General features: G+C 52.3%; 1 protein-coding gene across 1 annotated transcript; it reads right to left on the bottom strand.

The window, feature by feature from the left end:
• Positions 1 to 1,272: 1,272 nt before the first annotated feature.
• PHF19 (PHD finger protein 19) lies at positions 1,273 to 21,791 on the bottom strand. The gene is given in 16 exon segments (XM_061200014.1): positions 1,273 to 3,548; positions 3,551 to 3,800; positions 4,977 to 5,072; positions 6,060 to 6,145; positions 6,910 to 6,997; positions 7,612 to 7,770; positions 9,056 to 9,123; positions 11,339 to 11,459; positions 11,661 to 11,729; positions 12,461 to 12,556; positions 14,288 to 14,436; positions 15,102 to 15,202; positions 15,704 to 15,799; positions 18,307 to 18,388; positions 18,904 to 19,104; positions 21,539 to 21,791. Coding segments are annotated over 15 exon segments (1,827 nt in total). The 5' UTR covers positions 19,090 to 19,104; positions 21,539 to 21,791; the 3' UTR covers positions 1,273 to 3,368.
• Between the last annotated feature and the right edge of the window lie 5,180 nt (positions 21,792 to 26,971).

Genomic DNA, 26,971 nt, shown 5'->3' with positions numbered 1-26,971 from the left:
GGATATTTGAATGTTACGTTATTTGAATACTATCCAATAATGTTCCCCGGTGTTTTCCAGTGTTTAAGTATTCCCTAGAGGCTGTAGTTCTTTCTAAATTCTACTAAGCTTAATATTCCTATTTGTTAATTTTTTTTTTCAGATGTCTGTAATAACGGGGAAAGTATGAAGAATGTTCGCAGTATTTTAAGAATAAGTTATGATTTAGGGAATTTGTGAGAATTCTAATTTCTTGCTCCTAAATTCTAAAGGTAGATAGATATGTGTTGTAAATTTGTAAACACTAACGTAGACCACACAGGAACAGGGACTCCCCAGCTTGGGGAGGACCACTGACCTCAGGAGGGTCTATAGGCCTATTCACTGTAGAACTTGGACTAGAGCCCAGATCTCTGGATGCTTGGTGCCATTCACTTTTTATTCCATTACACTGATTTCAGCCCAGAGAATAATCCCATCCTCTACCCCGCCCCAGCTCCAACTGTGGTTTTGTTCCAAGGGCAGTTATAAGGTTGCAGCAGAAAGAGTGGTAGGAAAAAGCGGGAGCTGTAGTTAAAGATTTTTAAGGGCAGACATTAACACTCGGGGTTTAACATGCTACACTAACCTCTGAAAACAGAGTTCAGTTGAACTCATAGCCTTCACTTCCCTGTAGCTTTTTCCTATCCCTTCATGCTGCCTCTTTTTCTCTCTAAACTACTACCCCCGATTTAGAGAAGTTTATTTAAGGTGGTAATCCATCACATTTATATGTGAGAGGGTTCCCTCAATATCTGGGGTGCTGAATACAGCAGGGATCCTCCCAGGCATGTGAAGGGTGAGGAACTGGAGCAAAGGAACCTGACAAAGTAGTGCAGGTTCCAACCAGCAAAGCCAGGCCAGGAATGCACTTCAGATTTCTACAACTGTGTGCTTGCGAACTCTGAATGAAGTTTTACAGTGCCTGTACATAAGCATCTTCACAGGGTCACATTCTAAATTCAGTCCCCAGCTTTCACTTCTCTGTGGCCCTCAGCAAATGTTTTTTGCCCCCATGGGTCAGGTACTCACAGAAAAAAGGTTCCACATCCTTCTGGTGGCAAAGGTGAGAATATTGCTGAGAGAATGTGGTGGTGGTAGGAGTGGCACGGTGGCCAGAGAGGATGGGGTCTCACCATTCCTCTTCACCTTCCAGGAAACCAGAGCTAATTCGTCCTGGTACCCAATAGCTGATATTTCACTAGGGGAATGACAGGCAGTTTTTCAAAGTGAGCCTTTAAATTGTAAATCAGACACATTAATTATAATTTTAATATAACAAATGTTATTAAAAGCAGCAATTCAAAACCATAAATCTTTTCGAAGGTGCACAGGGTTATGATAAGGTCAGTTGGCAGTAATGCAGCTATTTTCAGGTATGAATGAAACGCTGGGGTGTGGAGTCGGTGTGACCTTGCCAGGCCTTAACACTGACCTCCAGGTGAAGAAGACACTGTCTCCCTCCTTCCTCCTCTTCAAGGCCAGAGCCTCTGGAGCTTGAGTAGAGGAGGTGCAGGTACACTGACAGGCTGTGTTCATCCTGCACTTTCTCAGAAGCCTGGAAGGCAGGCCTGGGAGGCTGCTGTGTTCTCTGGAGCCAGGCAGGAGGCCCCCGGTTAGATCTGGCCACATACTTCAGGCGGCTGGGGGCTGCCTTCTCAGCTCCCCTTCCACCTGGCCCCAGTTGGGGGCTTCAGTGGCAGCAGCTGTGGAGCTGAGAAGGGAGAGAACTGGGCCCAACCAGCTTGTTCCTGCCTGGACCATGCTGGGAAGCAGAAGGAAGTGGGTGGGCTGTGTACAGGAGGTGAGGTCCCAGTTGAAAGGCACTGTTGGGGCTGAGGTTTGAGGCAAGGGGCATCTGAACTCTCTCAGGGACCCCCCTGAATGCCCACAGATGGGGAGGGGGTCAGCCTAATGGAAGAACCAGCTCCAGGCCTGCTGCTCTCAGCTCATTGTTCATCCCCCTTCACCTTGCAGCCGGCAGCCTCCGAAACCCAGCCGAGCTGGAGGCCACAGCAGCAGTTGGCAAGGATGGTCCCCATCTGGTACAGCCCTTGCCCCAGTCAAGGCACTTGTTCCAATCAAGTGAGTCAGTTTCTAATACCTCTGGAAGCAGCAAAAATGAGGGGTTTCCTCCCCCTCCCATTTTTGGTCTCCCTCCAGGTGGGTCTGAGTTTTGATGTTGGTTCTAAGAACTCTGTATACTCCCACTGACAAAGGCTTCCCTTTGAGGGGACTTCATGACTCAGGCCCTTTAAAAAAATCCCAGCCTGCCCCACAAGTGATTGTCAATTTCAGAACGGGGCAGGGGATAAGGAAGAGGGTATGAGTCCCCCGTGCCTCCCTCTAGGGTCACAGCTGGTTCACGGGCAGGTGCTGGACGTTCACATTGAGTTGCAGCACGTGGCCCCCAGAAGAGGGCCAAGGAAAAGCCAAGGGCAGGAGCCACGCTGGCACCCGAAGGAATGTGTGGCTGTGTGTGTGTGTGTGTGTGGTGTGTGTACACCTGGAGGCCGGGGCCCGTGTGTGTGCCTGGAGGTGAAAGCACACACGCAGATGGAAGCTTATGTGTGGGGGGTGAGTCTGAGGGTGGGAGGCAGAGGAGACAGTCTGAGGTGTAGCAGGACACGGCTTCCCTTCCTCCAGCCTCAGGTTTGCGAGGCCAGGCCCAGCTCCATGGTAAGAGAGAGAGGGATGTGGCCAGGGGAGGGAACACGGGTCTCAGAAGCTGACGCCTGCAGCCTGCACTCTGGGCCTTAATAACTGGGCTCTGGTGCTGGTGCCTTCGGAGGCAGAGACCCAGCCTCCTCACACCTCAGATCCTGAGAGTCCCAGGGCCTCTGCCACACAGGCTTTGCAGAGGCATTCTCTCTCCCACCCTCACCACCTCTTCCCAAGGGCAGAAGGAGAGGCAGGAAAGTGAGAGGGAAAGGCTCCTCAAGGCATTCTCTTACCCACCTTCACCCAGTCTTTCTCAAAGGTTTCTGTTCTCATTATGTGGTCCCTGGCATGGGTCAGGTGTAAGGATGTCCAGTGGAGGGTTGGGTGTGTACACACACACACACCCAAAAGGGGAAGGAAAGGTAAAGGGACGCACTGGGGACAAAGACTCGGGCCTCAGGAACAGGCCACAGAGCCAGCAGGACACTAATTCAGAGGAACAGGTAAACAGTTTGAGGGAGTGTGTGGAGACACTGAGAAGTAGCCAGCGGGACCTCAGAGACACAGGCAAAGAGGTGGTGAGCCTGAGGAGGCCGGAGAGCAGAACGGGCACAGCGGGGGCACAGCCCTGGCAGGCAGGCAGGCAGGGCTCTGGCCAGGCACTTGCAGCTCCGTCTTGCTTCCCTCCCCTACCCCAGCCTGGAGAGAACTGGGGAGCCTGTGGCTTCCGCTGTCTCCCCTTTGGTTTCCAGGACTGCTGGCATCCTGTGGGGGCTGGTCAGTAAGGGGTAGTCCCTTCCCACTCCACCAGGTACTGAACCTTGCCCTCGGGCGTGACCCTCCGAGCCAGCACCTGGTACTTCTCCCCACAGGCTAACCGCCCAGCTGCGCCAAAGTAGTTGGTGATGGATGACTTGAGGTGGGACAAGGACGAGTCATCTTCACTGATGCTCTCGAACGTGTGGCTGTCGATGCCCTCGTCGGGCCGCTCGGGGCCTGAGGCCCCCTCTGCGCTGCTGTCGGAGGGGCAGCGTCCACCCAGCTCGGCCGCCCGCCGCTTTGCCCGCAGTGGCATGTACGCTTTGGCTGCCAGCTTCCTCTTGCGGCTGCCCACTGTCCGTCTGCACCGGAAGGGGAGGAGGAGGACGACGGGAATGAAACGGGATTATCCCACCAAGTCCCTGTCCCTGAGCACTCCGGGCACCAGGCCCTGGGCACCGATGATCCCCCTGGATCCCCACAACAGCCCTGAGGAGGCCCCAGAGGAGAAACCACCAGCCGGGGAGTGGCAGAGCCCGGATGCAAACCTAGGTGTGTCCAGCTCTAAAACCGTGTTTCTTATGTTGAGGAGCTCAGTGTTGCCTGAGTCCAGGAGCACCGTCCTCTGTGCTTCCTGCAGCCATGCAGTGCAGAGGCCCTGCTTACTCTGCCTAGTCTGTCACCTGGACTCACTGTAGCTGGAGGCGTCACACAGGGGTAGGGATGGGGAGACAGACATGTATCCCCTCTCCTCCCCTCTCCCCTCCACAGGGACAGAAAGAGGCGGAGGGGGGGAAAGAAACACACACACAAAAGAAGAGGTACACATTCACAGATACTTCGAAACAAACCAAGACCCAAAGAGCTAGTGAGAACCGAAGAAATAAAGTACAGAGGCAACAGCAGAGAAAGAGATGTCTGGAGACAAGACACGCTTCAATGGGCATTACATCGATACTTTAAATTCTACTTTTTGCAAGGGCCTCAAGTATCCTAAATACAGTTAAAAGAGCCTCGGTTAAAAAGTTGTCTGTGTGCTTTGCAGCACCACCCTCCCTTTGCTGCTGAGGACCAGCTATTGCCAAGCAGGCTGTACCCTTAGCTAGGCCTCCAGGGATTTCTATCCCCTCTCCTAGCCCTTACACTTTGCAGGATGCCATTTCCCCTCTACCAGGCTCTTTTCCTTAAAGACCCACAAGACAGACACCAGGTTCAGACAGCCAAGAACCAGGGTCAGGGGACCCTGCAGTCAGAGGCACAGACATTGCAAAATCATGGCAAGCAGAGGCCAAGAACCCCAGAATGGAAGAACCCTGGATCTGAAACTGCCCAGCAAGAGGTGTCACATAACCTGTAGCAGGCTAAGAGGAGCAGCCCGAATGCCCACAACTCAGAACTGGAGGGTCCCAGACCCTCACACACTTGAAGGCGGCCAGGTCCTGAGACTCAGATGCACAGAGTGAGCCACACATCACAAATGGGGTTGGGGGTTCTGGGGGGAGCGATGGAACTTGAATCCATCGTGCTGGGAGGCTAACCTGGAGTCGTAGGAAAGGCTGGTGGAAGCGGAGCCAGAGGTGCTGGCAGCATCAGTGGAGTCCACGTCGGAGAAGAAGGTCTGGCCTGAGCTGGCGCTAAGAGGGAGGAGAGGGTGAGCCAGCCGCTGATCCTCAGCGCCCCTTGGGACCTCCCAGTCATCTCCTGGTCCCTCTCACATGCATCCTTCGTCCCAGCCGAAGCCACCTTCCCACTGAGCTTCCCGCCACCACAGCTGCAGTGGCACCTCCTCTCTCCTGAACGTTTCCTACCCATCCAGCCTTCAAAGTCCAAGGAGTCACAAAAGCCTTCCCTGACCGCCCTCCCCTGGCATTGACATCAGCACTGTGACAGTCATTAGAGATGATAATGAACATGATCCCAGGCACTCGTGCAGCACCTTACAGGCCGGGAGTGCTTTCGTGCACAGGATTTGGAGTCTCCTAACAACCACGCAGGACCAGGTGAAGAGGTTCAGAGAGGTTAAAGACTCTTGCTAAAGTTACACAGCTGGCGATTGCTAAGGAGGGGCTGGAGCCCAGGCCTGACTGACTGAAGCCCTTGCTCTCTCCTCCATGCCTACAGAAAAGCACGAAACGGCCTTTAATAGTTCTGGAAATAAAACGATGGATGCAGCCCCTCCCCTTGGGTGTACCAAGCACGAGGCTCTGTGGGAATACACGAGGAGCATCCGCCACAGCCTGGGGAGGGTTAGGGAAGGCTCCCTGGAGGAACGTGAATGTGGGGTGATCACAGCAAGTTTGGTATCAGGCGTGAGGCAAGGAGAAATGGGAGAGGTAGGGAGGGCTGGGCTCGGCAGGCCTTGAGCGCTGCCCTGCGGAGCTGTCCCCGGGAGCCCTGCAGGCTTACAGCGTGGGTGTTAGGCTGAAAGCCCTAATGCAGACAGACCTTTCAGGCAGCCTTCTGCAGTGCGGACCCTTTAACTCAGTGACCCCAAGGGAGCTTCCCCTCCCTCCAAAGGCTCTCTGCTTCACATCTTCCAGGGCTGGAGGAATGGTGGTCTCCCTGCTTGGTTCCATCCCAGTCTCCAGAGCAGACCTCTCTGTCGGGTCCCTCACTGTTACCTTTTTAAACTCTGTATCTCATCCAGCGTGAAGTCAAATATGCTGGCCAGGTGGTGGTTGGTGCTCCAGGCCGAGGTAAAGTCACTCTGTGGACACAGGAAGGAGGGGCAGTCAGCCGGCAAGCATCACTTCCACCTTCCACAGCGCCCTCCTCCCCGCTGAGGGCCGCACAGGCTGCGCGGGGCCAGCTGGCCTTCTGAGGGTCAGACTTGTCACTTCCTCTTTTTTCCAGTCCTGACCAGGGAGCCAGGTCATGTCAGTTCTAGTCCTGGCTCTGTCTCTGGCCAGTTGTCTGACTGTCCCATCTCTGGGCTTGAGTTACCTCAACTGCAAAAGGTGGATAGTAACCCCTTGTGAGCTTCACTCTTAGAGGTGTCAGGGGGCGCGGCAGAATGGAATGACAGTTGTGAAGGTGCCTTATAAATGGTCCAGGGGAGACAACGTCTAATGTTACTGCCCACAGCGAGGGCTTCAGTGAGGATGCAGGGCTACTGAAGAAGGCAAGAATGCTCTGGAGCCCTGGTTCTGGGCTGGGCTCTGCCACTGCCTGAGGTGTGACCTCAGGAGGGTCACTGCCCTCCTGGGCCCTCAGATTCCCCACCTGGACAGTGGAGGCAAGGATATTACCTGCCCTTGCCCAGCCCCGCTCTGGGTTCTTGGGAGAACTTGGGGAGATAAAGGAGGAGTCTTGCAGTGCCTGGCCCTTCCTTGTTTAACCAGCTGTAAAAGGATCCTTTCGCGGACGTGGGAGAGTCCCCTGAGCCTGGGGGACTTAGTTTTCTGCACAGGAATCCCTAGTATGTGCTGACCCTGAGTGTGAAAGTGGAGAGTGAGAAAACGAGAAACTAACACTGGGGATAGCATCTTCCAGCAAAAACTTTGATCTTTTTCTTCTATAAACTCGCCTTTTCTGCTGCTGGAATTCATGAGGCAACAAACTGTGGAGACAGAAAAGGGAAAGGGTGGCCCAGTCAGAGCCTGAAGGCCCAGAGGGTGGCCCCGAGAGAGGAGTGGCTGGGCAGGAGTGGAGTCACAGCGTGGGAGTGGGCACAGGCTCTCCTTTACAAGGAGACCTGGGGGGGGGGTGTCCTCTGGGGCAGCAGGTGTGCGAGGGTGGCAGGGTATAGTGGGCAGGCAGGAGAGGAGGTGCCTGTCCTGCCTCGGGCATCCAGGTGCTCTGCCCCCCACCCCCCAATGCCAGGAAGAGGGCGCTGGGCTCAGCCGGGAGCGCTAGGGACCCCTTACACACTGACTGCCCCTTGACCTCTCTGCCTCAGCCCTAAGCCAGCAAGACTGGGTCCCGTGATCTGGCTTTCCGTCAAAGCAAGGCCACAAGGGGCTGTGGCTGAAGGAGCGGGGATGTGGGATGAGGTCGCAGCTCAGCCACTGACTGGCCGGTTCAGGGTGCCTCCAGCTGGGACTAACTGGCTGGAGGCCTGCCTTGATCACTTGGATGCCACCACACAGCCCATCGGAGGGGGCTGCAGCTGGAGCCGGGAGCAGAGGACCCGAGGTCGGCTGCGGCCCCGGCCCCGGGGCCCCAGGCACTGACCCAGGCTTGCTCTTTCCTCTCTTACGCAGCTCAGAGGCGCCGTTCTCAGTGGGCACCAGGCCCTTGTCGGGCAGCAGCTTCCCGGGGGGGTTGGGCGGAACGCGGATGCGCAGGCGGAAGATGCACTTCTTCTTCTTGATCTCCTTGCCGCAGAGGAACCTGGGGGTGGGCAGGGAGAGGAGAAAGCTCTGGAGCCTGTCCGTCCATCCTCCTGGGGAGGAGAGTCAAGTGTTAAAACCTCCCTCTCTGCCTCCCAGGACCCAGAGCTAAAATCCAGAGTGGCCCGTGGAGACACTGATTCCTCAAAGCCTGTGGGATCAGGGGCTCCAGATGGCAGCCGAGAATGCAGCTGGTGGCTCCTCCCTGTCCTTCCTTGTCTTGTGTGTGGTTCTTGCTGCTCCTCTCCTCTTCTCTGCCTCAACCAGCCCCAAGGCCTCTGCCTACAGGAAGCCCTCCTCCAGCTCCCTGTGGAACGCTATGGTCAAAACACTGGATTCCACACCACTCTGTTCTCTGCTCTCCCCAAGGAGACTGAAAGCACCTCCAGGCACTTCCCTCACCCTTTCATCACTGGCTGAGCTGCCATGAGGCTGCAGAGGTGACTTAGCCACAGTCCTACCCTCAGGAGACTGTCCACAGAGAGGTCAGGAGGCCCCATGCACTCAAGTAGAGGGCTGTGTCTGGGCCCCAAACCGTGACAAGATGAAAGAGAGAGTGGATAATTCTGTCTAGAGATGTCTGGGGAGGTTTCACAGAAGCAGGGACCGTGTCTTATTCACGGTGTCCTCAGTACCTACACAGGGCTGACACAGAGCAGTTCAATAAATAGTCATTGATGGAACAAATGAATGAAAGGCATTGAAGAGCATCCTAGGTGATGAAAGAGTGTGAGCAAAAGCACTGAGTAGGAAAGCAAAGGGTTCAGAATGGCTGACGCCCAGAATAAATAAAGCAAAGGGTCCGTGGCAGAAGGTATGGGCAGGGTCTGATCATAAGAGGCCTTGAATGCCATGCTAAGGAGCTTGGGCATTCTCCGTGGTGGTAGCGAGGGGCATGCCAGCCGTGTGTTCTGAGAAGAACTCAGTAGAGTGGATGGGCAGACATGGGCTGGGGACAGGTGATGAATCCGTGCTTCAGTGCCTGGCCCAGAACCATAGATGGCTAGTGCAGGGGAGACCTCAGAGAGCAGGGGTTGCAGCCCCCTATGGAGCTGAGTCCAGTATCAAAATGTGTCTGGCTGCTGGAGTGGTCAGGGGAGGCATCCCAAAGGAAGTGGGTGCTCCCTGATCTTGAAGGATGGGTAATATTCATATAGTCAAAGAGAAGTGGAGGGAGACCCAGGTGGGAGCATAGCTTGTACAAAGGTTATGAGGTAGGAAGACACTTTAACTGAAATCCAACCTGTCGGGGAGCCCACAGCACTCCCTCCCTTCCCTGCACGCACCGGCTTTTATAACTGTTCAGAGCGTTGAGGAGATGCGGTCCTCGGTCCGTCACGGGGGTGCTGGTGAGCTACCGGGGGGCAGGGCAGAGGGCAGTCAGACCTGGCACATGGCATCTGAGAAGGCCTCAGCCCCTGTCCCCACCCTCCCCTCAATCTCCTGATGCTCTGAGTCCTCCAGGTGAGGACCACTGACTTGTTCCATGATCTCAGACAAGTCTTTTCACCTCTGAGCTCACGTCCCCATCTGTAAATGAGGAGAATAACTCCTGTCCTAAATGTATCAAGAGCTTTAAAAATGTCCATGCCCTTGACCCAGTAATGCTGCTCCGTGGAACCTATCATACAGACATGACACACAAATAAAGCTTTATGTACAAAAAAGTTCACCGCATCATTTTCCTAATGATGGGAAAGAAACTACATGCCCAACAGGAAGGAAACAAGTAAGTAAACTACGGTGGAAACCATGCAGCCATGAAAAATGTTGATTAAAAACTCTTTCATAACATGGAAAAGTATTTATGATACAATGTAAACTGAAAAAAATGACTTAAAATTGTATATACTGTCTCTGTTTTGTATACAGATTCATTTGTATTATTTTTTAGATTCTACATACAAGTGACATAATATTTGTCTGACCTACTTCACTTAGTATAATATTCTCTAGGTCCATCCATGTTGCTGCAAATGGTAATATTTCATTCTTTTTATGGCTGAGTAATACTGCATTGTATATATACACCACATCTTCTTAAACCAATCATCTATTGATGGGAAATTGGGTTGTTTCCATGTCTTGGCTATTGTAAATAGTGCTATGACCATTGGGGTGCAGGTGTCTTTTCGAATTAGAGTTTTCATCTTTTCTGAATATATGCCCAGGAGTGGGGTTACTGGATCATATGGTAGCTCTATTTTTAGTTTTCTAAGGAACTTTCATTCTGTTTTCTATAGTGGCTGCACCAATTTACATTCCTACAAACTTATGGTTACCAAAGAGGAAAAGGAGGGGGAAGGGATAAATTAGAGGAGTATGGGATTAACAGATACACACTACTATACATAAAATAGATAAACAACAAGGATTTACTGTATAGCACAGGGCACTATATCCAATACCTTGTAATAACCTATAATGGAAAATAATCTGGATAACATATATATATATGTGTGTATATATATATATACACACACATACACACATATATATATATGACTGAATCACTTTACTGTATGCCTCAAACTAACATGATATTGTAAATCAACTATACTTCAATTAAAAATTGTAAATACTGTATAATCTAAGCCATATAAAAAGAAAAATAGACATAAATGAGAGGATTGAACTATGTGCACCTATGTGTGTTAGCAGTGGATGTTTCTGAGTGGTGAGATGCAGGAGTATGGATGGTTTTCTTTTAAGTATACTTTCTTACACTTTGAAAATTTTCTACCAGGAATATGTACAATTTTTTTTTTAATAAATCAGGAAAAAAATTCTTAAAAAAATACCAGCTTTACCTATCTTTTAGGGCTTTATAATATGTATGCCTTTTATAAATTATCAAACACTATAAATGAAGATGTTACTATATGAAGAACTTCTGCCGAGCATAAAGGTTACTTTAAAAAAAAAGCCCTATTTCACTAAAGGATTTGGGGCAGTCAGCAGAGAAGATGCCTCACTCTGGATGTGGTGGAGAGGATTCAGAAGGTGTCATTAAAGGGCACATGGCCCTGCCGTGGAAGTGGTTGGGGAAGCCCTGGCTCAGCTCTCCACCTCTGACATGCTGAAAGTCTCTGGTTTGTGACTTCACTCCGTGAATCCCAGCTCCCAGACCCCTGGTGATCTCTTCTGCTATTCAGAGTACGACCGGCAGAGGGCAGGCCCGCTTCACTTTCCATCCTAGCCAGGTAATCTGGAGTGGGTCACACATCTCTGTAGGGAGATCTCCTCCAGCCAGACTCGACCCACAGCTCCCTACAGCTGAGCTGGTGAGGCCCTAACCCACCCACTACCAAAGCCTGGGTTAGGAAGCTCCTTGCAGGGAACAGGCTCAGATGCCTGGACTCAGAGATGCAACGGCTCAAAGGCTCTGGGTCTTTGTCCCCACTCAGCAGCCCTCACGGACAGCCAGTGTTCCTGAAGAATTGTGCTCAGAGACCCAGATCCTAGTGTGGCGCTCTGTGACCCTGGGCAAACCTCTCACCTCTCTGGACTTAGGGGACCCCACTGTGGAACGGATTCTCGCCATTCTGATGTCCCATGGTCTTGCATACCTTGCCAAGCTGCAGGAGCTCCCAGTGGTGGTTGACAAAGGCCAGAATCTCCTCAAAGTCAAAGTACTTCTTCTTGCTCTGCACCCCCAGGTTGTAGAGGGCCAGGTGAACCACATCGACCCTGGGCAAGGGTGCAAGGAGGCGGGCCCAGAGTGAGGTGGCAGCCTGTCCAGCCAGGGCTGGAGCATCCTGGGTCCAGGCTGAAGGGCAGGGGCAAGGCTGGGACCTGGTGGCTGGAAATGGAATTGTTCCCGGAGGGAGGAGGGAAGGGAGAAACTGGGAAGGGACAGGAGTGGGCCTGGGCCAAGCCCCACCCTCTCACCATCGCAGGGGCAACCTCTCGATGTACTCTGGGCCCTGGTTGCACACGGAGCAGAAAAACAGGTAGAACCTGTGGGTGGTTGAAAAGGGGGCCTGTGGTAGGAGCGGCTCTGACACCCCACCCTGGTCCAGCGCCCTCACCCCCCGCCTGCTTTCCCATAGTCAGCATTGTCCTCATTCCTTCTGAGGAGGGGATAAAGATGGGGCAGAACAGGGACCAAGAACTACTCCCCTACCCCTTCTAACCTGTACCTCAAACCCTTTCCCAAATATCACTGCCCTGGAGTGTGGCTGAGTTCAGAGTGAGCGGAACTAGGCTGGGCTGCAGGGACCACCCTCTTCCCCTCTGCCTGACACACACACACACACACACACACACTCAATCACAAACCACGTGAGACACCAACCAAGACACACACAGTATCCTGTTAGACACACATAAGCCTTCCACTAGCTTAGCCCCCTTGGTTAGAAGCCAGATCAAGTCATCCATTTCCCCCATGCCTCCTCCAACAGCCCTGGTCAGGGCTGGGGCAGGGCCTGTGTCTCTCCCCCTTCCCCAGACACTTGAAGCATCTGGGGCTTAGGGAAGGTGGGGCTGCGACTGGGGATGTGGCCCAGCGTGTCCCTCTACTGGGAAGGCCTCCTCACCCTGAGCTGCCTCTGTAGACAGGGACACACTGTCCCAGCCCCCCACTGGGTGTCTAGGGCCTGGCAGGCAACCTGAAGGAGTTGCTGCAGCTGCTGCCCCCATCCCCCCACCTCACCCCCAAGGCTGAGCCAGACCAGATTAGCACCTACCGGTCTCCGAACATCATGGGCTCATTGAGACACTGGGTGCAGGCCTCGTGGAACCACTGCCTGCACCGGTAACACTGCAGCATCCGCAGGTACCATCTGGAGAGCCAGAGGAGCCAGGGTCAGCCAGGCCCACACTCCCAGCCAGGGATCAGCCTCAGCAACCTTTCCCAACACAAACTCGCCCTCCAGCGGGGGAAAGGGAAGAGAACTCACAGTTACTGAGCACTGGGCTGTGCCAGGGGAAGCCCTGGCAGCAGGGCATAAGCTATATCATTTGATCTCACCATCTGGTCAAACACGGGCTGCTGTCCACATTTTACAGGTGAGTCAGAGGTTAAATAGCTTGTTCAAGGTCACTCAGGAGGCAAGTGGTGGATGGTGACTCAAATCCTAGCCTCCCTGACTTCAAAGCCCATGCTCTTTGTGCCACGCTGGAGCCCCCGTCTCTGGTCTGTGCCTCACACACTGCTTCCCAAACACTACTGATGGGGAAAGGTTTGCCCTGGAGACTTCATGGGAGAATAAAGGCTCCTATAAGCCCCTCACCTGGTAATGTATCTACCCTATCACAACCATTCAACAACTACGCATTGAATAAGAATGAAAACCAAAAAGGTGTTTTCTTAATTAACAGTCAGTGCTTTGTTCACACCTTGTCAGGTGTGGTCCTTGGACCACCTGCATCAGAATCACCTGGGGTCCAGGTTAAAATGCAGAAGATTCCTTGACCCGTTCCAGGCCTACTCAATCTTTGGGGTAGCCCCTGGGAGACACACTTTTGACAATCACCTGAGCAACTCTGCCCAGTAAGCATTGAGAACCACCACCTCAATGCTGCAAAGGTCTCTATAAGCATTTCTCCATCTGTTATCCCAAAGGCCTCAACACCCACGGAAGGATGATGGGGCCAAGGTTATTAATCCCACTTGAGAGATGAAGTACTTCAAGTGATTTGCCCAAATCACCCAGCTAGGTCGTAAACACAGCCTCCAGACCCCTAGTGCTTGTCAGCAGAACTTGGGGATGAGACTCAGGACTTCAGGGTGTCGGGTAGGCTGTTTCCTGAGGGCAGAGGTTCCATCTCTCACTTCTGTGGTTCCTCCCACAGTGTTGGTGCAGTCAGCCCAAGGGAACAGGCTCAATCAGCCATGGCTGCATGGAGACCCAGGCCACAAGGAAGACTCAATCAAAGACTCCCATCCTACATATAGTCAGGGTAAGAACCCCCTCCACAGCGTCCCCAAGGTAGTCCCCCCAACCCCTGCTTGCGCACCTCCAGGGAAAAGGACCTTCCTATCTCATCAGCAGCCTGTCTCACTGACTCTGGCAACGGAAAGGTTTATCTCAACGTCCATGCACCAACAGTAACAGCTCACACTTGTTAAAGGGCTTACCAAGTGCCAGGCACTGTGTGAGGCTTCACCTGAATGACCTAATTCACCCACCGCTCACAACCACCATGTCACGGGAAAACTACGATGAGAACTGAGGCTCAGGGGTAGCACAGCTCTAAGGGGCTGGGAAAATTTGGACACTGGGGGCCAGTCTGGTAACCACTCTTCAATACTGACTTCTTTTCCACGGTGCCCAAAGAAAACACCTCCACTCCCCCGCACCCCCCTGCGGAGAGCGCTAGCCCTGTGCTCTCGAGCCCCGCGCGCGCTCAGGTGCCATCCCCGAGGCCTGAGGGAGGATACGGGCTCTTCCCTGGGGGCCCGGCTCCCTCAGCCGGCCGCGCCCACCCCGCTTCCCTGGGGCCCCGCCCCGCGCCCCGCCCCTCGGGGAGGCCCCGCCTCGCTCCGCCTCGCTCCGCCCCCGCGGCCTTACTCTCCCGGCCCGCCGCAGTAGCAGTAGCATTGCTGCTGGTTGGTGCGGTGGGGCGAGTCCCACTCCAGCTCCTCGGGCTGGTAGGACAGCACCATCTTCACAGCCTGCAGGGTCCTGGCGATGGCGCCCTTCTTCAGCGCGCCGCCTTTCTGCGGGAAGATGAGGGCCGAGTTACCCGCCGGGGTCCCGGTTGGGCCACACGTGGCTCCCTATCAAGGCTAGTGCCGACCAGGTGGAACAAGATATTCCAATGTAGTCAGAAACACACAAAGCCTCTTCTCATCAATCCCAGATCCATCCCCTCTCTATCCCCAAGGAGCTGCATTTTCAGTAATATTAATAGTAATAAGCACAACAATAAAAGTAACAATAATAACCAACACATATTGAGAGTGGGCGCTTACATGGATTTTCTCTCTTAATAGTAAAGCACTATTTGTTGGGGGCCTCCTACTCCTGACACCAAACCTGTATCCATTTAAAGAGTACTTTTTTTTTTTTTTTGGCCGCACAGCATGTGGCACCTTAATTCCCCCACCAGGGATCGAACCCACGCCCCCTGCATTAGAAGCGCGGAGTCTTAACCACTGGACCACCAGGGAAGTCCCCAAACCTGTATGCATTTAACAGCCAAGGAAACAGGCTCAGGGAGGCTAAGGAACCTGCACAAGGACATACAGCTGGTTAAGTGGCAGTCGCTGTCTGCCTCCAAAGCCAGGCTCTGTGACCGGGAGTGAGGCCCGAGCCCAGGGAGTCTCTGGGCTTCCAGACTGGAGGATGGGGAGAAGCAGGGTGGGAAGGATGGAGGGCTCACCCGCACAGCCAGCGCAAAGATGCAGCGTCGGCAGAACCAAGGTGTGAGCAGGGGCCGGTCGGCACTGCCCGCTATGGGGATGTGGCACTGCTGGTGGTAACCTATGGCAAAGGAGAGGGGGTGAGTGCCCACGAGGAAGCAGTGGCCCGAGGCCAGTCAGCCCAGAGGCGGCAGGCTGGGGAGGGCTGTGGCAAGTCCTAGGAGCTGTGTGCCTGCCAGCTGCCAGGGGACTGGCTGGTGATGCTCACCAGGCAGCCAGGCTGGTGTCCAAGCAGGCCACTAAGAGCCAGCATTGGCCCAGTGCAGGAAGCACCAAAGGTCTGGCTTCAGCCTCTGTGCCCCATCTCTCCTACCCATCCTCTCCACCCACGGGGGCTCCAAAGTGCATAACTTCTCTCACTTTCCAGACGCCCCAGCTCTCCCCAAGGATCACCTCCCTGGGCCCTCATTCCCAGAGACTGGCCCCTTGTCACTCTGGAGCTCCAAAAGAAAGAGGAAGCCAGCTAAGGCCCCAGTGGTCTGAGGCGATGCAGGTCTCGATCCAGTGGTGAATGGGGACCCACAGGTCTGGGCCTTCTCCACGCCCTGCTCATCACACTCACCCAGGCCACACTTCCCACAGATGAGGATCTCATTCAGTGGTCCTGATGTCTTCCCCAGGCAGATGTTGCACTTGGGTTCCTCTCCTGGAACACCAGCTGAAAGAAAGAGGCCCTCTAGGGTCAGGTCGGGCTCACAGGAAAGAGCAGTTTTAAAATTACATTCCAGGTGCTGAGCCTCTACTGAGTGCTGGGCCCCATAGGCCAACTCACTGAATCTCCCCAACCAGTCTGAGCTGCCTATTACCATTAGCCCATTCTAAAGATGGGGAAATTGAGGCTCGGAGAGGTTAAGTCCCATGCTCAGCTGGTAAGTAGGAGGGGGAGAATTCAAACCCGCAGCTATCTGACATCAAATTATTTGTCCTTTTTACCACGTCATGCTGCCTCTCCTGCTTAATTTAACTTGATTTGTTAAAGTTTTTTATGTTAAATAATTTAAAAAAAAATTTTATTATGGAATAATAACAGAACGTTACAATGAAACTCCACGTTCTTATCAACAATCATGAACTCACGACCAATCTTGTTTTGACTATATTCCCACTCACTTCCCCACCTCCTGTATTAAAGATTTCAGTACATATCGCTGAAAGTTCAGGACTCTAAAAAAAAAAAAATAACTACAGCGCCTTTATTGCACCTAAAAATTAAAAATAAGTTCTTAATATCAACAAATTCAGTTAGTGTTCACATATCCAATTGTCTCAAAAAAGTCATAACAATTTTAAGTTTGGTCAATTGCTTTTAATCTACAGGTTCCCTCTCCATCTTTTGTTTTCCTTTGCAATTTGGCGTTGTTGAAGAAGAAATATGTACTTATGACTAAAGGGTTTGAGTGAATAAAGTAAGATACATTTTGATGTGTGTTTCTGTCTCATTTTCCCTAGCAGACGGAAAGTTCTGTAAGGGCAGAAAAGGTATCTGTTCATCTCTGTGTCCCCAGGACCTCTTATGGGGTGTGGCACATAACACGTGTTCAAGACATGTTTGTTGAATAAACGGTCTCTTGCCTCTTATCCCTGAATATGCTCCCAGGAAGGCGGGACCCACTGTGGGTCGCAGTTAAGTCTTCACTGGCGTAATGAAGTGATGGATCAGTAACTATAGTGTGCTCAGCCTTATGCTCTCATCTTGGGCGACCCCAGAGGGCTGCTCTCCTACCTGTGAGGAGCAGTGATCCGGCTGGGGAGCCACACGGTTCCCCAGGTGAGCACTGCAGCACCTCCTTGGTGCCTGGCACACAGTGGGCCTTCTATTCATGGTGTGCTACTTCTATCCATGGTTTGGACTGTCTTTCCTCACCAGCTGGCTCCTTCTGCTTTCAAAAAGAAGGCAGCCCAGAGAGGAGACCCTCGTTGCTTTGGATTTTTAAATAATATCTTTAGGGGGAGAGGGGCTTGGAGAAGCATCAGCCTGCATTAGCCACAACATCTTGGAGAAAAAGGCAATTTGGAAGCTCGACTAACTGGCTGGGTTCTGTGCCTCTGCTTGGCAGGCTCTTGAAATCATCTCTTACGGTAACAAATTCTTCAGAAACAGCCTCCCTGTAACTCAGCAGCACTGGGCTAAGCATTTTAACCACACTGTGAGGCCAGTACGTTCAGTCTCCTTTTTCTCAGATGAAGAAACAGGCTCACAGAGGTTATGTCACTCACCCAAAGATATGCAGCAGTAAGTGGCAGAGCTAGAATATCTTGGCCCGAGGAATACTGGACCCTAAAACCTGCCTCTTCCCCACATACCGCCATGTCGGTTCTCCTGTTAGAGCATAAATGGCAAAAAAAAAGTCTCTTCTCTCACGGTAACTCTGTTTGGTAGTGGCTGCTTGGAGCTCCATGTTGAAAATATACAAGTGTTGTGATTGATTAGTGATGTCTGTCATGTACATGGCAAGGGAGAAAGGTGGCAAGAATGCCCCCAATCTGTCATCTCTGTAAGACAGTGTCAGCTCTCTGAGGGCAGGGATGGTACCCAACCCAGCTCCCTTTCAACTCTGAAAACTGGCCCAGCTCCATCCCAGTAAGTCCATCATCACCTTGCCTGGTTCATATCTGCTTGTTTGGTCTTTCTCCCACGGAGAGAGCTGGCCCAGCTCCATCCAGGTAAGTCCATCATCACCCTGCCTGGTTCATATCCGCTTGTTTGGTCTTGCCCCCATGGAGAGAGCTGCCTCCCTAGTTTTCTTACCATGCTGATAGGGGACACTGTGCTTATACCGAAAGGTGACAATTCTGATTGCCTGGGCCCTTCCCTGTTCCCTAGCCCCAGAGTGACCCAGAGCTTTGGGCAGCAAGGAAGCAAACACAGGCCTGGGACCCAACCCTGCTCTCCCAGTACCTCCCCGAGCCACTTTCTCCATCTGCCTGCCTCCCTCATGAGGTAGGAGTACTCAAGGGGATGATAGATGTCATAAGTGTGTTTCCACATAAATGTAGAGCTGGTAATCCGATCAGCATCTCAGGTGCGCCTGGGGCTCCAAACACAAGGCCAGATGCCAGAAGTCAGAGACAGAAGGAGAGAAGGAAAAAATGGAGGGAGAGGCGGAGAGAGGATCGGGGGTTGGGCGGGGGCTGGGGGGTGCCTGAAATCACAGGAATACTCACCATGCTGTATGTCCTTCCACAAGACCCAGTATTTGGAGTTATCTTCAAAAGTTACAAGGCAGCTCTGCTTAGAACTGCTGACCTGAGGCAGAGAGAGGGAGGGGCAGTGTGAGACAGTAGCTGGGGAAAAGCCACTTGAACACGGTCTTCCTCTCCCATTTCTGTCCCCACAGGTCAGAGGGTTTAGACCTCTCCTTGTGCTGCAAAAAGGAGAGCCAGGCTAGAAGGGGAAGGAGGAGGGCAGTTCCGGAGGTAGTGCACACCCACTCACTGGAGTTGTGCAGTCAGGGACTGGGGGATGGCAACTTGGCGGGAACGCCGAGGACAGAACAGGCCAGGTGATCGTTTGTGATCCTCTCCAACCTGATTTTGTTTTGTTTTGTAGGCTCACAGAGCACTTTTCTAAAGATGTTGACCCTAAGGATGGCACCTGCTTTTGCAGGCTCCGCCTCCTTCCACTTTCAGCTTTGGAGCATAAGGACAAGGTGGGAATTTCCCAGCAATCTCCCACCCTCCATCACTGGTCTGAGGCCGAGACCAGAGGATGAGCAGAGAGATGCTGAGCCTGGGAACTGGGGCCAGGGAGGAAAGGTTTACCCTCTTGATCTTCCCGAGATAATACAGTCCATCTGTCCACCGGCACAGCACATACTGGCCCTCTGTCAGCTTGGACATCAGGTCTTTGAAGTTGTTCTTGGCTTTTGCCAGGGCCCCCTTGTTGGGGAGGTGGCTGGTGGCACCATAGGAGTCCCGAGTCCCTGGGTCCAGACCTCGATTCTCCATCAGCTTCCACTGACACTGGAAGAGAAAGAGAAAGGGGTTTTTACTCCTTACTTCAGGAGAAGGGGAAGGAAGGAAAGAAACAACCATTTATGTAACCTGTGCTATGTGCCAGATGCTTTTATCACCTCACTGGATCCTCCTGACAACACTGTGAGGGAGGCATTATTATTCCCATTTTACTGGTCAGGAAACTGAGGTTTGACAAGGGGAAGTGGGTATGGGGTCAGAGGCAGAGCCATGGTCCATAATCAGGCGAGCTGATTCTAAGTCCTGCTCTCTCCCCACCCATACCATGCAGCCTTCTACATAGAAAGGCTCTCTCAACCAACCAGGGAGCAAAATCTCCCTGCCCAGGGGGGGCCTGAACCTCACTCCCTGGCTTCACAGCCAGAGGTTTTATCCCTAAAGCAAACATACTCCGTGTTCTCTGAGTGGAGGACCTTCTCCAGCGGAGCAGCGGGAAGTTCTCAGACCCCTGACCCCTACCCTGAGAGCTGGCCAGAGAAAACTCACCTGGAGAGGAAAACTCCTGGGTGGCTTGTGAACTGGTATAGACTTGGCCATCTGTGTCTTCTGTAATCTCCTTTTCTGTTCTCAATTATGGGATGATTTAATGGAAACCAATTCTGGGACATTTAAACTCACTTATGCTTTTACTCAGATGCAAACCGGCTCCAAGCAGTGAAGTCATTGCCATGCCAACCTCTCCACATCTGTCTCTCACCATCCTACAAAATGTGCCGCTCCCATTGCTTTCACTTCTTCCTGCTAATGGTACTACTATGGTCCCCAGACCCCCAAGCATCTTAGCTTTCTCCAACCGATGAGTTGCCACAGCAGCCAAGCACAGTGACTTCTGGCACCCTACTCCTCTTTTCCATCCCCCTGTCCTGCTCTCAGTTCAGGCCTCATCTTGCCTGGGCCATTCATTCATCAATAACTGTTTCCTGAGCCTTGTGTTCACTCACCTATGCTGGGCACCTGGAATTCGGAATGGAACCACCAGCGCCCAGTGCTAAACAGGCCACTCCCTGTTTCCTGCCTCCCCACCAGACTCTTCCACAGGGCCGTCAATTCCCATCTTCTTATTCTCCCAGAAACCTTCTGTGGCTCCCCAGTACCTTCAGTGGCATTCAAAGCCCCCCCCCCCACGGCCCCCTCCTCCTCAATCTGGGCTCACCTGGCTCCAGGCCCCTCCACACACTCTCCACTAAGCCCAAAACACAGCATCCCTCTGTTCCCTGCACCCGCTACTCTGGTCCCCTCCTCCTCTGCCAAGGCGCTGGGCATCTGGTGTTATGATTACCTGTAGACAGGGAGAGAGTCCTGTCTTTTTCCCTCTAAGTGTGTGTGTACTCCTGTGAGATTGTGTTTGATGTCTGCAGCCTTATGTCAGTGAGCATATGAAATGGAATACATGTGTGTGCATGTCAAGGGCCCTGGGGCAGGCAGGGCCTTGCTGGGGTCTTCACTCTCCAGATGGTGGCGCGGCCACGTCCCCTCTTGCCTCCCCACCCCCCCCGCCCCTTCCCCCCCCATTCCTCTCTTTTCTCCAGGGCAGACCGCGCAGGCACCGGGCAGGGTGTGCAGTCCAAATCTCTGCCTTCTCCCTGCCACCTGGCTCCCGGGCGCTGCAAGGTCCCTGCCCGCCGGGCCTGGGGCCCGGGCCCGCGGCAGGTTCACAAACTGACACTTCCTCCCCCGCCGCGCCGTTGGGAGCAGGCCCGGTCGCCGCACCCCCCCTGGCGGGGCGGGGGCCCTCGGGTGGCGGCCCCCCCAACCGCGCCTCCATCCTCCCGGAGCGGGCCCCCGCGGGCTGTGATTGGCTGATTCAAACCCATCTGCAAAGAAATGCCTGTTTGCGGGTTCCCGTCGGCGTCCAGTTCAAATCCGCGGCACCCGGATCGCGGGGCCGGGCGGGGGCAGGAAGCGAGGATGATTCATGCGCAGGGGCCTCTCCCAGGGCGGCCGTTGGCTTTTTAAAAAGGGTGTTTGGGAGGGGAAAAAGCTTGCAGAAGTACCCCCTTCGGGTTCAAGCGCTCCTCTCCTTAGTCGCTCCGACGCCAAGCCTCCCCCATCCCAATCCTGCCGCAGCCTGACTTCGGACGTGAGCAAAATCCCAAACGCCCCCGTCGTCGGTCTCCAAGCCACCCCCCCCCCCACACACACACACAACAGGAAAAATAAAGATTTTAGGCACAGGACTAGCGACCTGTCACACACGCCCCCCCAAAGGCTCGGGGACCCGGGCGGGGCTCCCGCCACCCCGCGGACACCGTTTACCCCTCTCCACCCCCCAGGCGTGTGGCTTCCCAGGACTCCAACGCCCCCGGAGGCGTTTGACCCGCCAAAGTTCAGGAAATTTCCAAAAGAGGGATGATTGCAGGGAAAGGCGAGTGTGGCGGGGAGTCCCCCGGCCCGGGCCGGCCGCCCGCAGCGCTGAACTTACCGCGAGGCTGCGTGTCCGCCGGTCCCACTTGGAGTCTGGCCACCAGGCGCATCGGCGGCGGAGGTGGCTGCGCTCGGCCCGCGGCTGCCCGGCCGAGTGTCCGCCCGTGGGGCCGGGGTCGGGGTCTCGGCGGGGGCGGGGCGGGGCGGGGGCGCCGCGGGGAGGAGGGGGGGCGGAGGAGGAGGGAGGGGCCGGGGCGCTCAGGAAGGGGCCCCCCGGGCGCGGGGCGCCATCTTTTTCGCGTTTTCCCGCGAATTATTGACGTCCCGCTTATGTAATTAGCGGGGGCCGCGCCGGCCTCGCCATTGGAGCCCGCGGCGGCGGGGCCCCGCAGCACCGCCCGCCCGCCGGCTCGCCCGCTCCCGCCCCCGGGCCGCCCCCGCGCCGCGCCCCGGCCTCCGCCCCGCCCCCGCCCCCGCGGGCGCGCATCCTCCGCCGCCACCGCGCGCCGGACGCAGACAAGCGGCGCGAGCGCACACGGACGCGGAGCCTGCGCCCCGGCACGACCGCCCGGCGGAGGCGCAGGCACAACGCGGGCACACGAGGAGGCGCGCGCGGCACTCCGAGCCGGCACACACTTGTTGAGGAAACACAACTCTGCGCGCAGGGCACAGACGTCAGCTGGCACAGACACACAGCGGGAGGTGCAGATGCACACGGACTCCCTGCGTAGACACAGACCTAGAACAACCCAAACGGGATTCGCACGACAGAAACACACAAACATCCTGCACTTGCGGTGTAGAGAGCACACACAGAAACAGATCCACAACGCGCACGGCACAAACACAAATTCACAACACATGATACACACGACACAACACACAATACAGAGGCAATTACTGAGTATGGACATAGATACATAGGAGAGACACACCGCGTACACAGCATGGACACACAACAAAACATACACATAAAGTAGACAAACCGGCATAGAGCCACAACACAGTAACACAGGCGCACAAGAGAAACAGAGTACACCAACAGCAAATCGCACACAAACGTAATGCACGGAAACACAACACAAAGATACAATTGCAAATACATACCACACACACAAACACAACATTTAAATAAGTGGCACACAATGAAAGACATCATACAGAGTCATAGGAATAGCAGATTGAGGAAAGGGGCGTGGCTCCAGTCATATCCAGTCCTTGCCCTGGGGAGAATGGGCAGAAATGTCCCCATCCAGACTTACTCTTTGGGGGTTGGGGGCTGGAGAATACTTGCCAACCCCTCTCCTTACCCCTCAGCCCTCTTCTCACCTGCTAGCATCACACTGCACAGACACCCGTGAGGCTGTGGAGTGTGGACATCATGGGTGTAGCAGGTGGACCATACTCCCCCAGCCCCCGGTCCTTCCTGTTGACTGTCAGGTTGCCCACTCTTGGCCCCCTGCCTCTGGGCCTTGGGGTGTGATCTCTCCGGCTGGCTGGGTCTACCTGTAGGATGCACAGGGCAGAGATTACAGTTGGAAGCACTTACCTCTGGGTCTCATAGGCCAACTCCACTGATTACCGGCCGTGGGACCCTGAGCATAGCACTTGAACTCTTAAAACCCAGTCTCCTCATAGAGTTGTTGGGAAGGTTAGGGTGAATGTATGCAAAGCCCTCGGCAGCCAGTGGGTATGCGGTAAGTGATTATCGTACTTTGTCCAGAAATTATATATTCATTGAGTGCCCCCCTGGGAAGGACTAGAACTGGGAGCTATGGGGCCCACAGTCTCATGGGGGAGTCAGGTGTTGGCTCAAGCAGCAACAACATGCATATATAAACATGAGGGGCGTGGTGCAGCGAGCTGGACGTGGAATTGGAGGAGTCCTGGCTTCAAGTCCAGCTCTGCCTCTGAGCCAGAGTAAGATGTTGGGTGAACTAGTCCCCCTGTAGGCCACGTTCCCTATCTGTTCAAAGTGGGTAGTGGTACTACCCCATCTCACAGGGCCATTGCAGAGATGAGGACAAAATAGCATAATGCAGGGGCAGGTGTTTTTGTCAGTGAAAAAGTGATGGGCAAGATGAGGAGTGGTTAAAATACTACAAAAGGATAAATGATAAATGCCACTAGAAAGGTATAGTTTCACCTGACCGTTTAGAGGCAAATCCAACTTTGAATTGAGAACTATCACAGAAAAGGTGGCATTCAGAGGGAATGTGGAGATAGGAGGGAGGCATTCCAGGCCTAGGGCATGGTGTGTGCAGGAGGCCTGGGACGGAGTGAGTTGTGTCTGCTGGACCGGAGTTCAGGGTGCAGACGGTAAGGCTGGAGGAGAAGGTGGAGCTGAGTGTCCTGGGCTGAGCTTGGTTTTCAGCCCACAGCAAATCAGGGCCACTGAGCAAGGTTGTAAGTTATGTGTATCCTAGAGAGCCTCGGGGAGTTTAGAACTGAGAAGGGCCATGATCTGAGTTTGCTTTGGGATCTGGCAGAAGTAGGTTGAAAGCATGGACAAACCAGAGAAAGACAAACAATCATTTTTTTAAAAAATGGGTTAAGACTATCAACAGGCAATTCACAAAAGAGGAAACCTAGGTGGCCAAAAATGTAAAGAGATGTTCAACCTCACGGGTCATGGGAGAGATGCAAATGAAAAGAGCTGTGAGACGCCATTTCACATCCTCCAGACTGGCAAGGAGTAAGCATTCTGTCAATGTTGGGAGAAGGGTGGAGGGGGTGAGGAGCTGGCACCCTTGGAACCCTTGTACGGTCTTGATGGAGGTGTAAATTGGTACAACTTCTCTGGAGAAGAGGTTTGGCAACATCTAGTAAAATTGAAGATGCTCTTGTCTACAATTCAGTGACTTCACTCACTCAGCACATAATTATGAAAAATGAGGAACTGATTAATTGTCCATCAACAGCAGTGCAGATAGATAAATTGTGATCTATCTGTGCAATGGAATAATATACTGGGAGGGAAAATAAACTGAGGCTGTAGCCTCAACATAGATACAGTCTAGAAAAAAAAAGAAAAAGGGAACATCAAGTGGTAGAATAGTGTGATACCAAAAGTTTTTTTTTTAAATTCAAAACTATGCTATATATGTATTTTTAGGGATACAGTCAGATAGTGAAAGTGTTAAAACATGCATAGGAAATTAAAGACACTAAGTTTAGAATAGTAGTTACCTCTGGGAAGGGAGGGATGAAAATGAGATCAGAAAGAGGAACACAGGGGATTTAATTTTATCTGTAATGTTGTATTTCTCAGAAAAAAAAATCTGAAGCATATATGGCAAGGTGTCAAGATTTGACAAAGCTGGGTGTCTTGTCTGTAATTCTTCGCAATGATCCTTCTCCTTCTCAAGTCCAAAACTTTTTCTCTATCCTCTGTACGTTTGAAATATTTGGTAATTTTAAAGATGGGGGCGGGGGCTGGGAGATTACAGCAAAGGAGGTTTAGTCACAGCACTAACCTGTCACATGTGCAGGGCCATCACACCTCACAGTGTCCTAACATGTCTGTTCCCTGAGACTTGTCACGGCGGGGTGAACCAGGCATGGCAGGCATCAGATCTGTTCACAGGGGAGAGAACAAAAGCTTGGAGAGGTGGAGTGACTTCCCCAAGGCCACGCAAAGTAGGGAGGAGTACTCTTACTCTCAGCTGTGTCTCAGGGGAGACCAGCAAAGGCCAAGGAATGTCGAGAGAAGGTCTCCCACCTTGCAAAAATCCCTCTTCTTCCATCTGCGGCCCTCTTCTATTTTTGCTTTCAATTAAGGACACCATGGAAAATATAGAAAAGCACAAGGAAGAGAATAAAAGTCACTTGTGGTTTTCACTGTCTTACTTTTTAAGTCAGCTTTATTGAGGTATAGGTAATTTACATACAAAAAAATCCACCTATTTTAAACATGCAACAGTACCTTAATTCTAGAGGACATATTTGTTTGAGTCCTAGACCAGTTAGTATATATGAAAGTGCTCTACAAAGAAGAAAACGCTTTTCACAAATTTGAATAATTATTATTATAATAAAGGTTTTGGAAATCATTAATAATTATTTGGAAATAATTAAGATTTCATCTGTGAAAGTAGGTGGCCGGTAGGCTGGCCTGTGTTTTGTTGCCTGAAATTGGGGGTCAGTTTATAATGGCCTCAGCATGGAGGTGCTGAGAGCTTTCAAATTATAGTAGAAAGGATGACTGTTAACACCATTTAAAAATTAAAAAAAAAAAAAAAGAAATAGTTGACAGGGTCAGACTGTGGCCTATTGAAGTGCTTGTGGCCTTCGTTGGCTGCCAAGCCATAAACACCTTTACCTGTGGCTTTTGTGGGGAAATGAGAGACATCAAGTGTCTGTCCTCTTTGGGAGTCCAGGAGCGCCTCAATTGGGATGTAGGAGATCCTGCATTGTTGACCCTCCCCGCAAGCTTGCTATGGAACCAGGGGTGGGTCCCTTCTCTTCTCTGATTTGGTCTCCCCATCTGTTAAAAATAAAGTACGGCTTTATTCACACTTGCAACATTCAGCAGCTGGTTAGGGCAATGTGCTGTGGGCAGGCACCCCTAGGAATAAGGGTCAGGGCAGAGGGAGATGTGCCATAAAGATAAATAAATCCCAGTCTTTGGCATCAAGAAGCCCAGATCCAGCAGTAGGGTTGGCAGACAGACACATCAACAGGTCACTGTGATAGTCTGTTAAGAGATGGGATCAACCAACACTCAGGATTGTCAGAAAGTTTATTTTTTTGCCAATACAAACTTTGTATTGTTATTTCTCATTGTGTTTTAATTTTTATTACTGTAATTACTATTAAAATTTTTTCATATATATTAAAAAAAAAAAAGAAATGGCTCAAGGCAAGGAGTGGTTGGTTCTGAGTAAATACCCATGATCTCTAAAGTGCCTCTGACTACAAAAGTGTTCGATTTTATGAACTTAATCTGAGCTTTGTTTCTCCCTCACTGGGTAACCTTGAATAAATCACTTCTCCCGTCTGGGCTTCAGATTTACTCACTGGTCAAAGCATAACGTTTAAACAAATGAGTAGTTTCTAATCTTGCTACACAAAGGATCTTATATAAAGATTTGAGGGACTTCCCTGGCGGTGCAGTGGTTAAGACTCCAGGCTTCCACTGCACGGGGCACGAGTTCTATCCCTGGTCGCGGAACTGAGATTCCACATGCCGTGGCACCGCCATAAAAGAGATTTGATCCACCAAACATCGCATTTATTATTTGAGAGTTATTTTGTCTTCTTTTTTATGAATTAGGTCCATATATTATATTCAATCAGAGATTTTGATTGGTATGATACAAATAATGTGATTATAAAAGATAGAATTAGATAAATAGATAAGTAAATTGAATAAGTAAATAGAATTCTAGCCCAAAGCAAGGGCACTGTGTCTTTTGTTAATCTATGCCATTGTACAACAGATACTTCTGGGGAAGAGTAAAGATATCTTTCAAATTATCCCCATATTAAA

Source organism: Eubalaena glacialis, chromosome 9, assembly GCF_028564815.1.
Source record: "Eubalaena glacialis isolate mEubGla1 chromosome 9, mEubGla1.1.hap2.+ XY, whole genome shotgun sequence".
Classification (NCBI taxonomy): Eukaryota; Metazoa; Chordata; class Mammalia; order Artiodactyla; family Balaenidae; genus Eubalaena; species Eubalaena glacialis.
The sequence above is the reverse complement of the archived record's forward strand: the minus strand, read 5'-3'. Positions and strand labels throughout refer to the sequence as shown.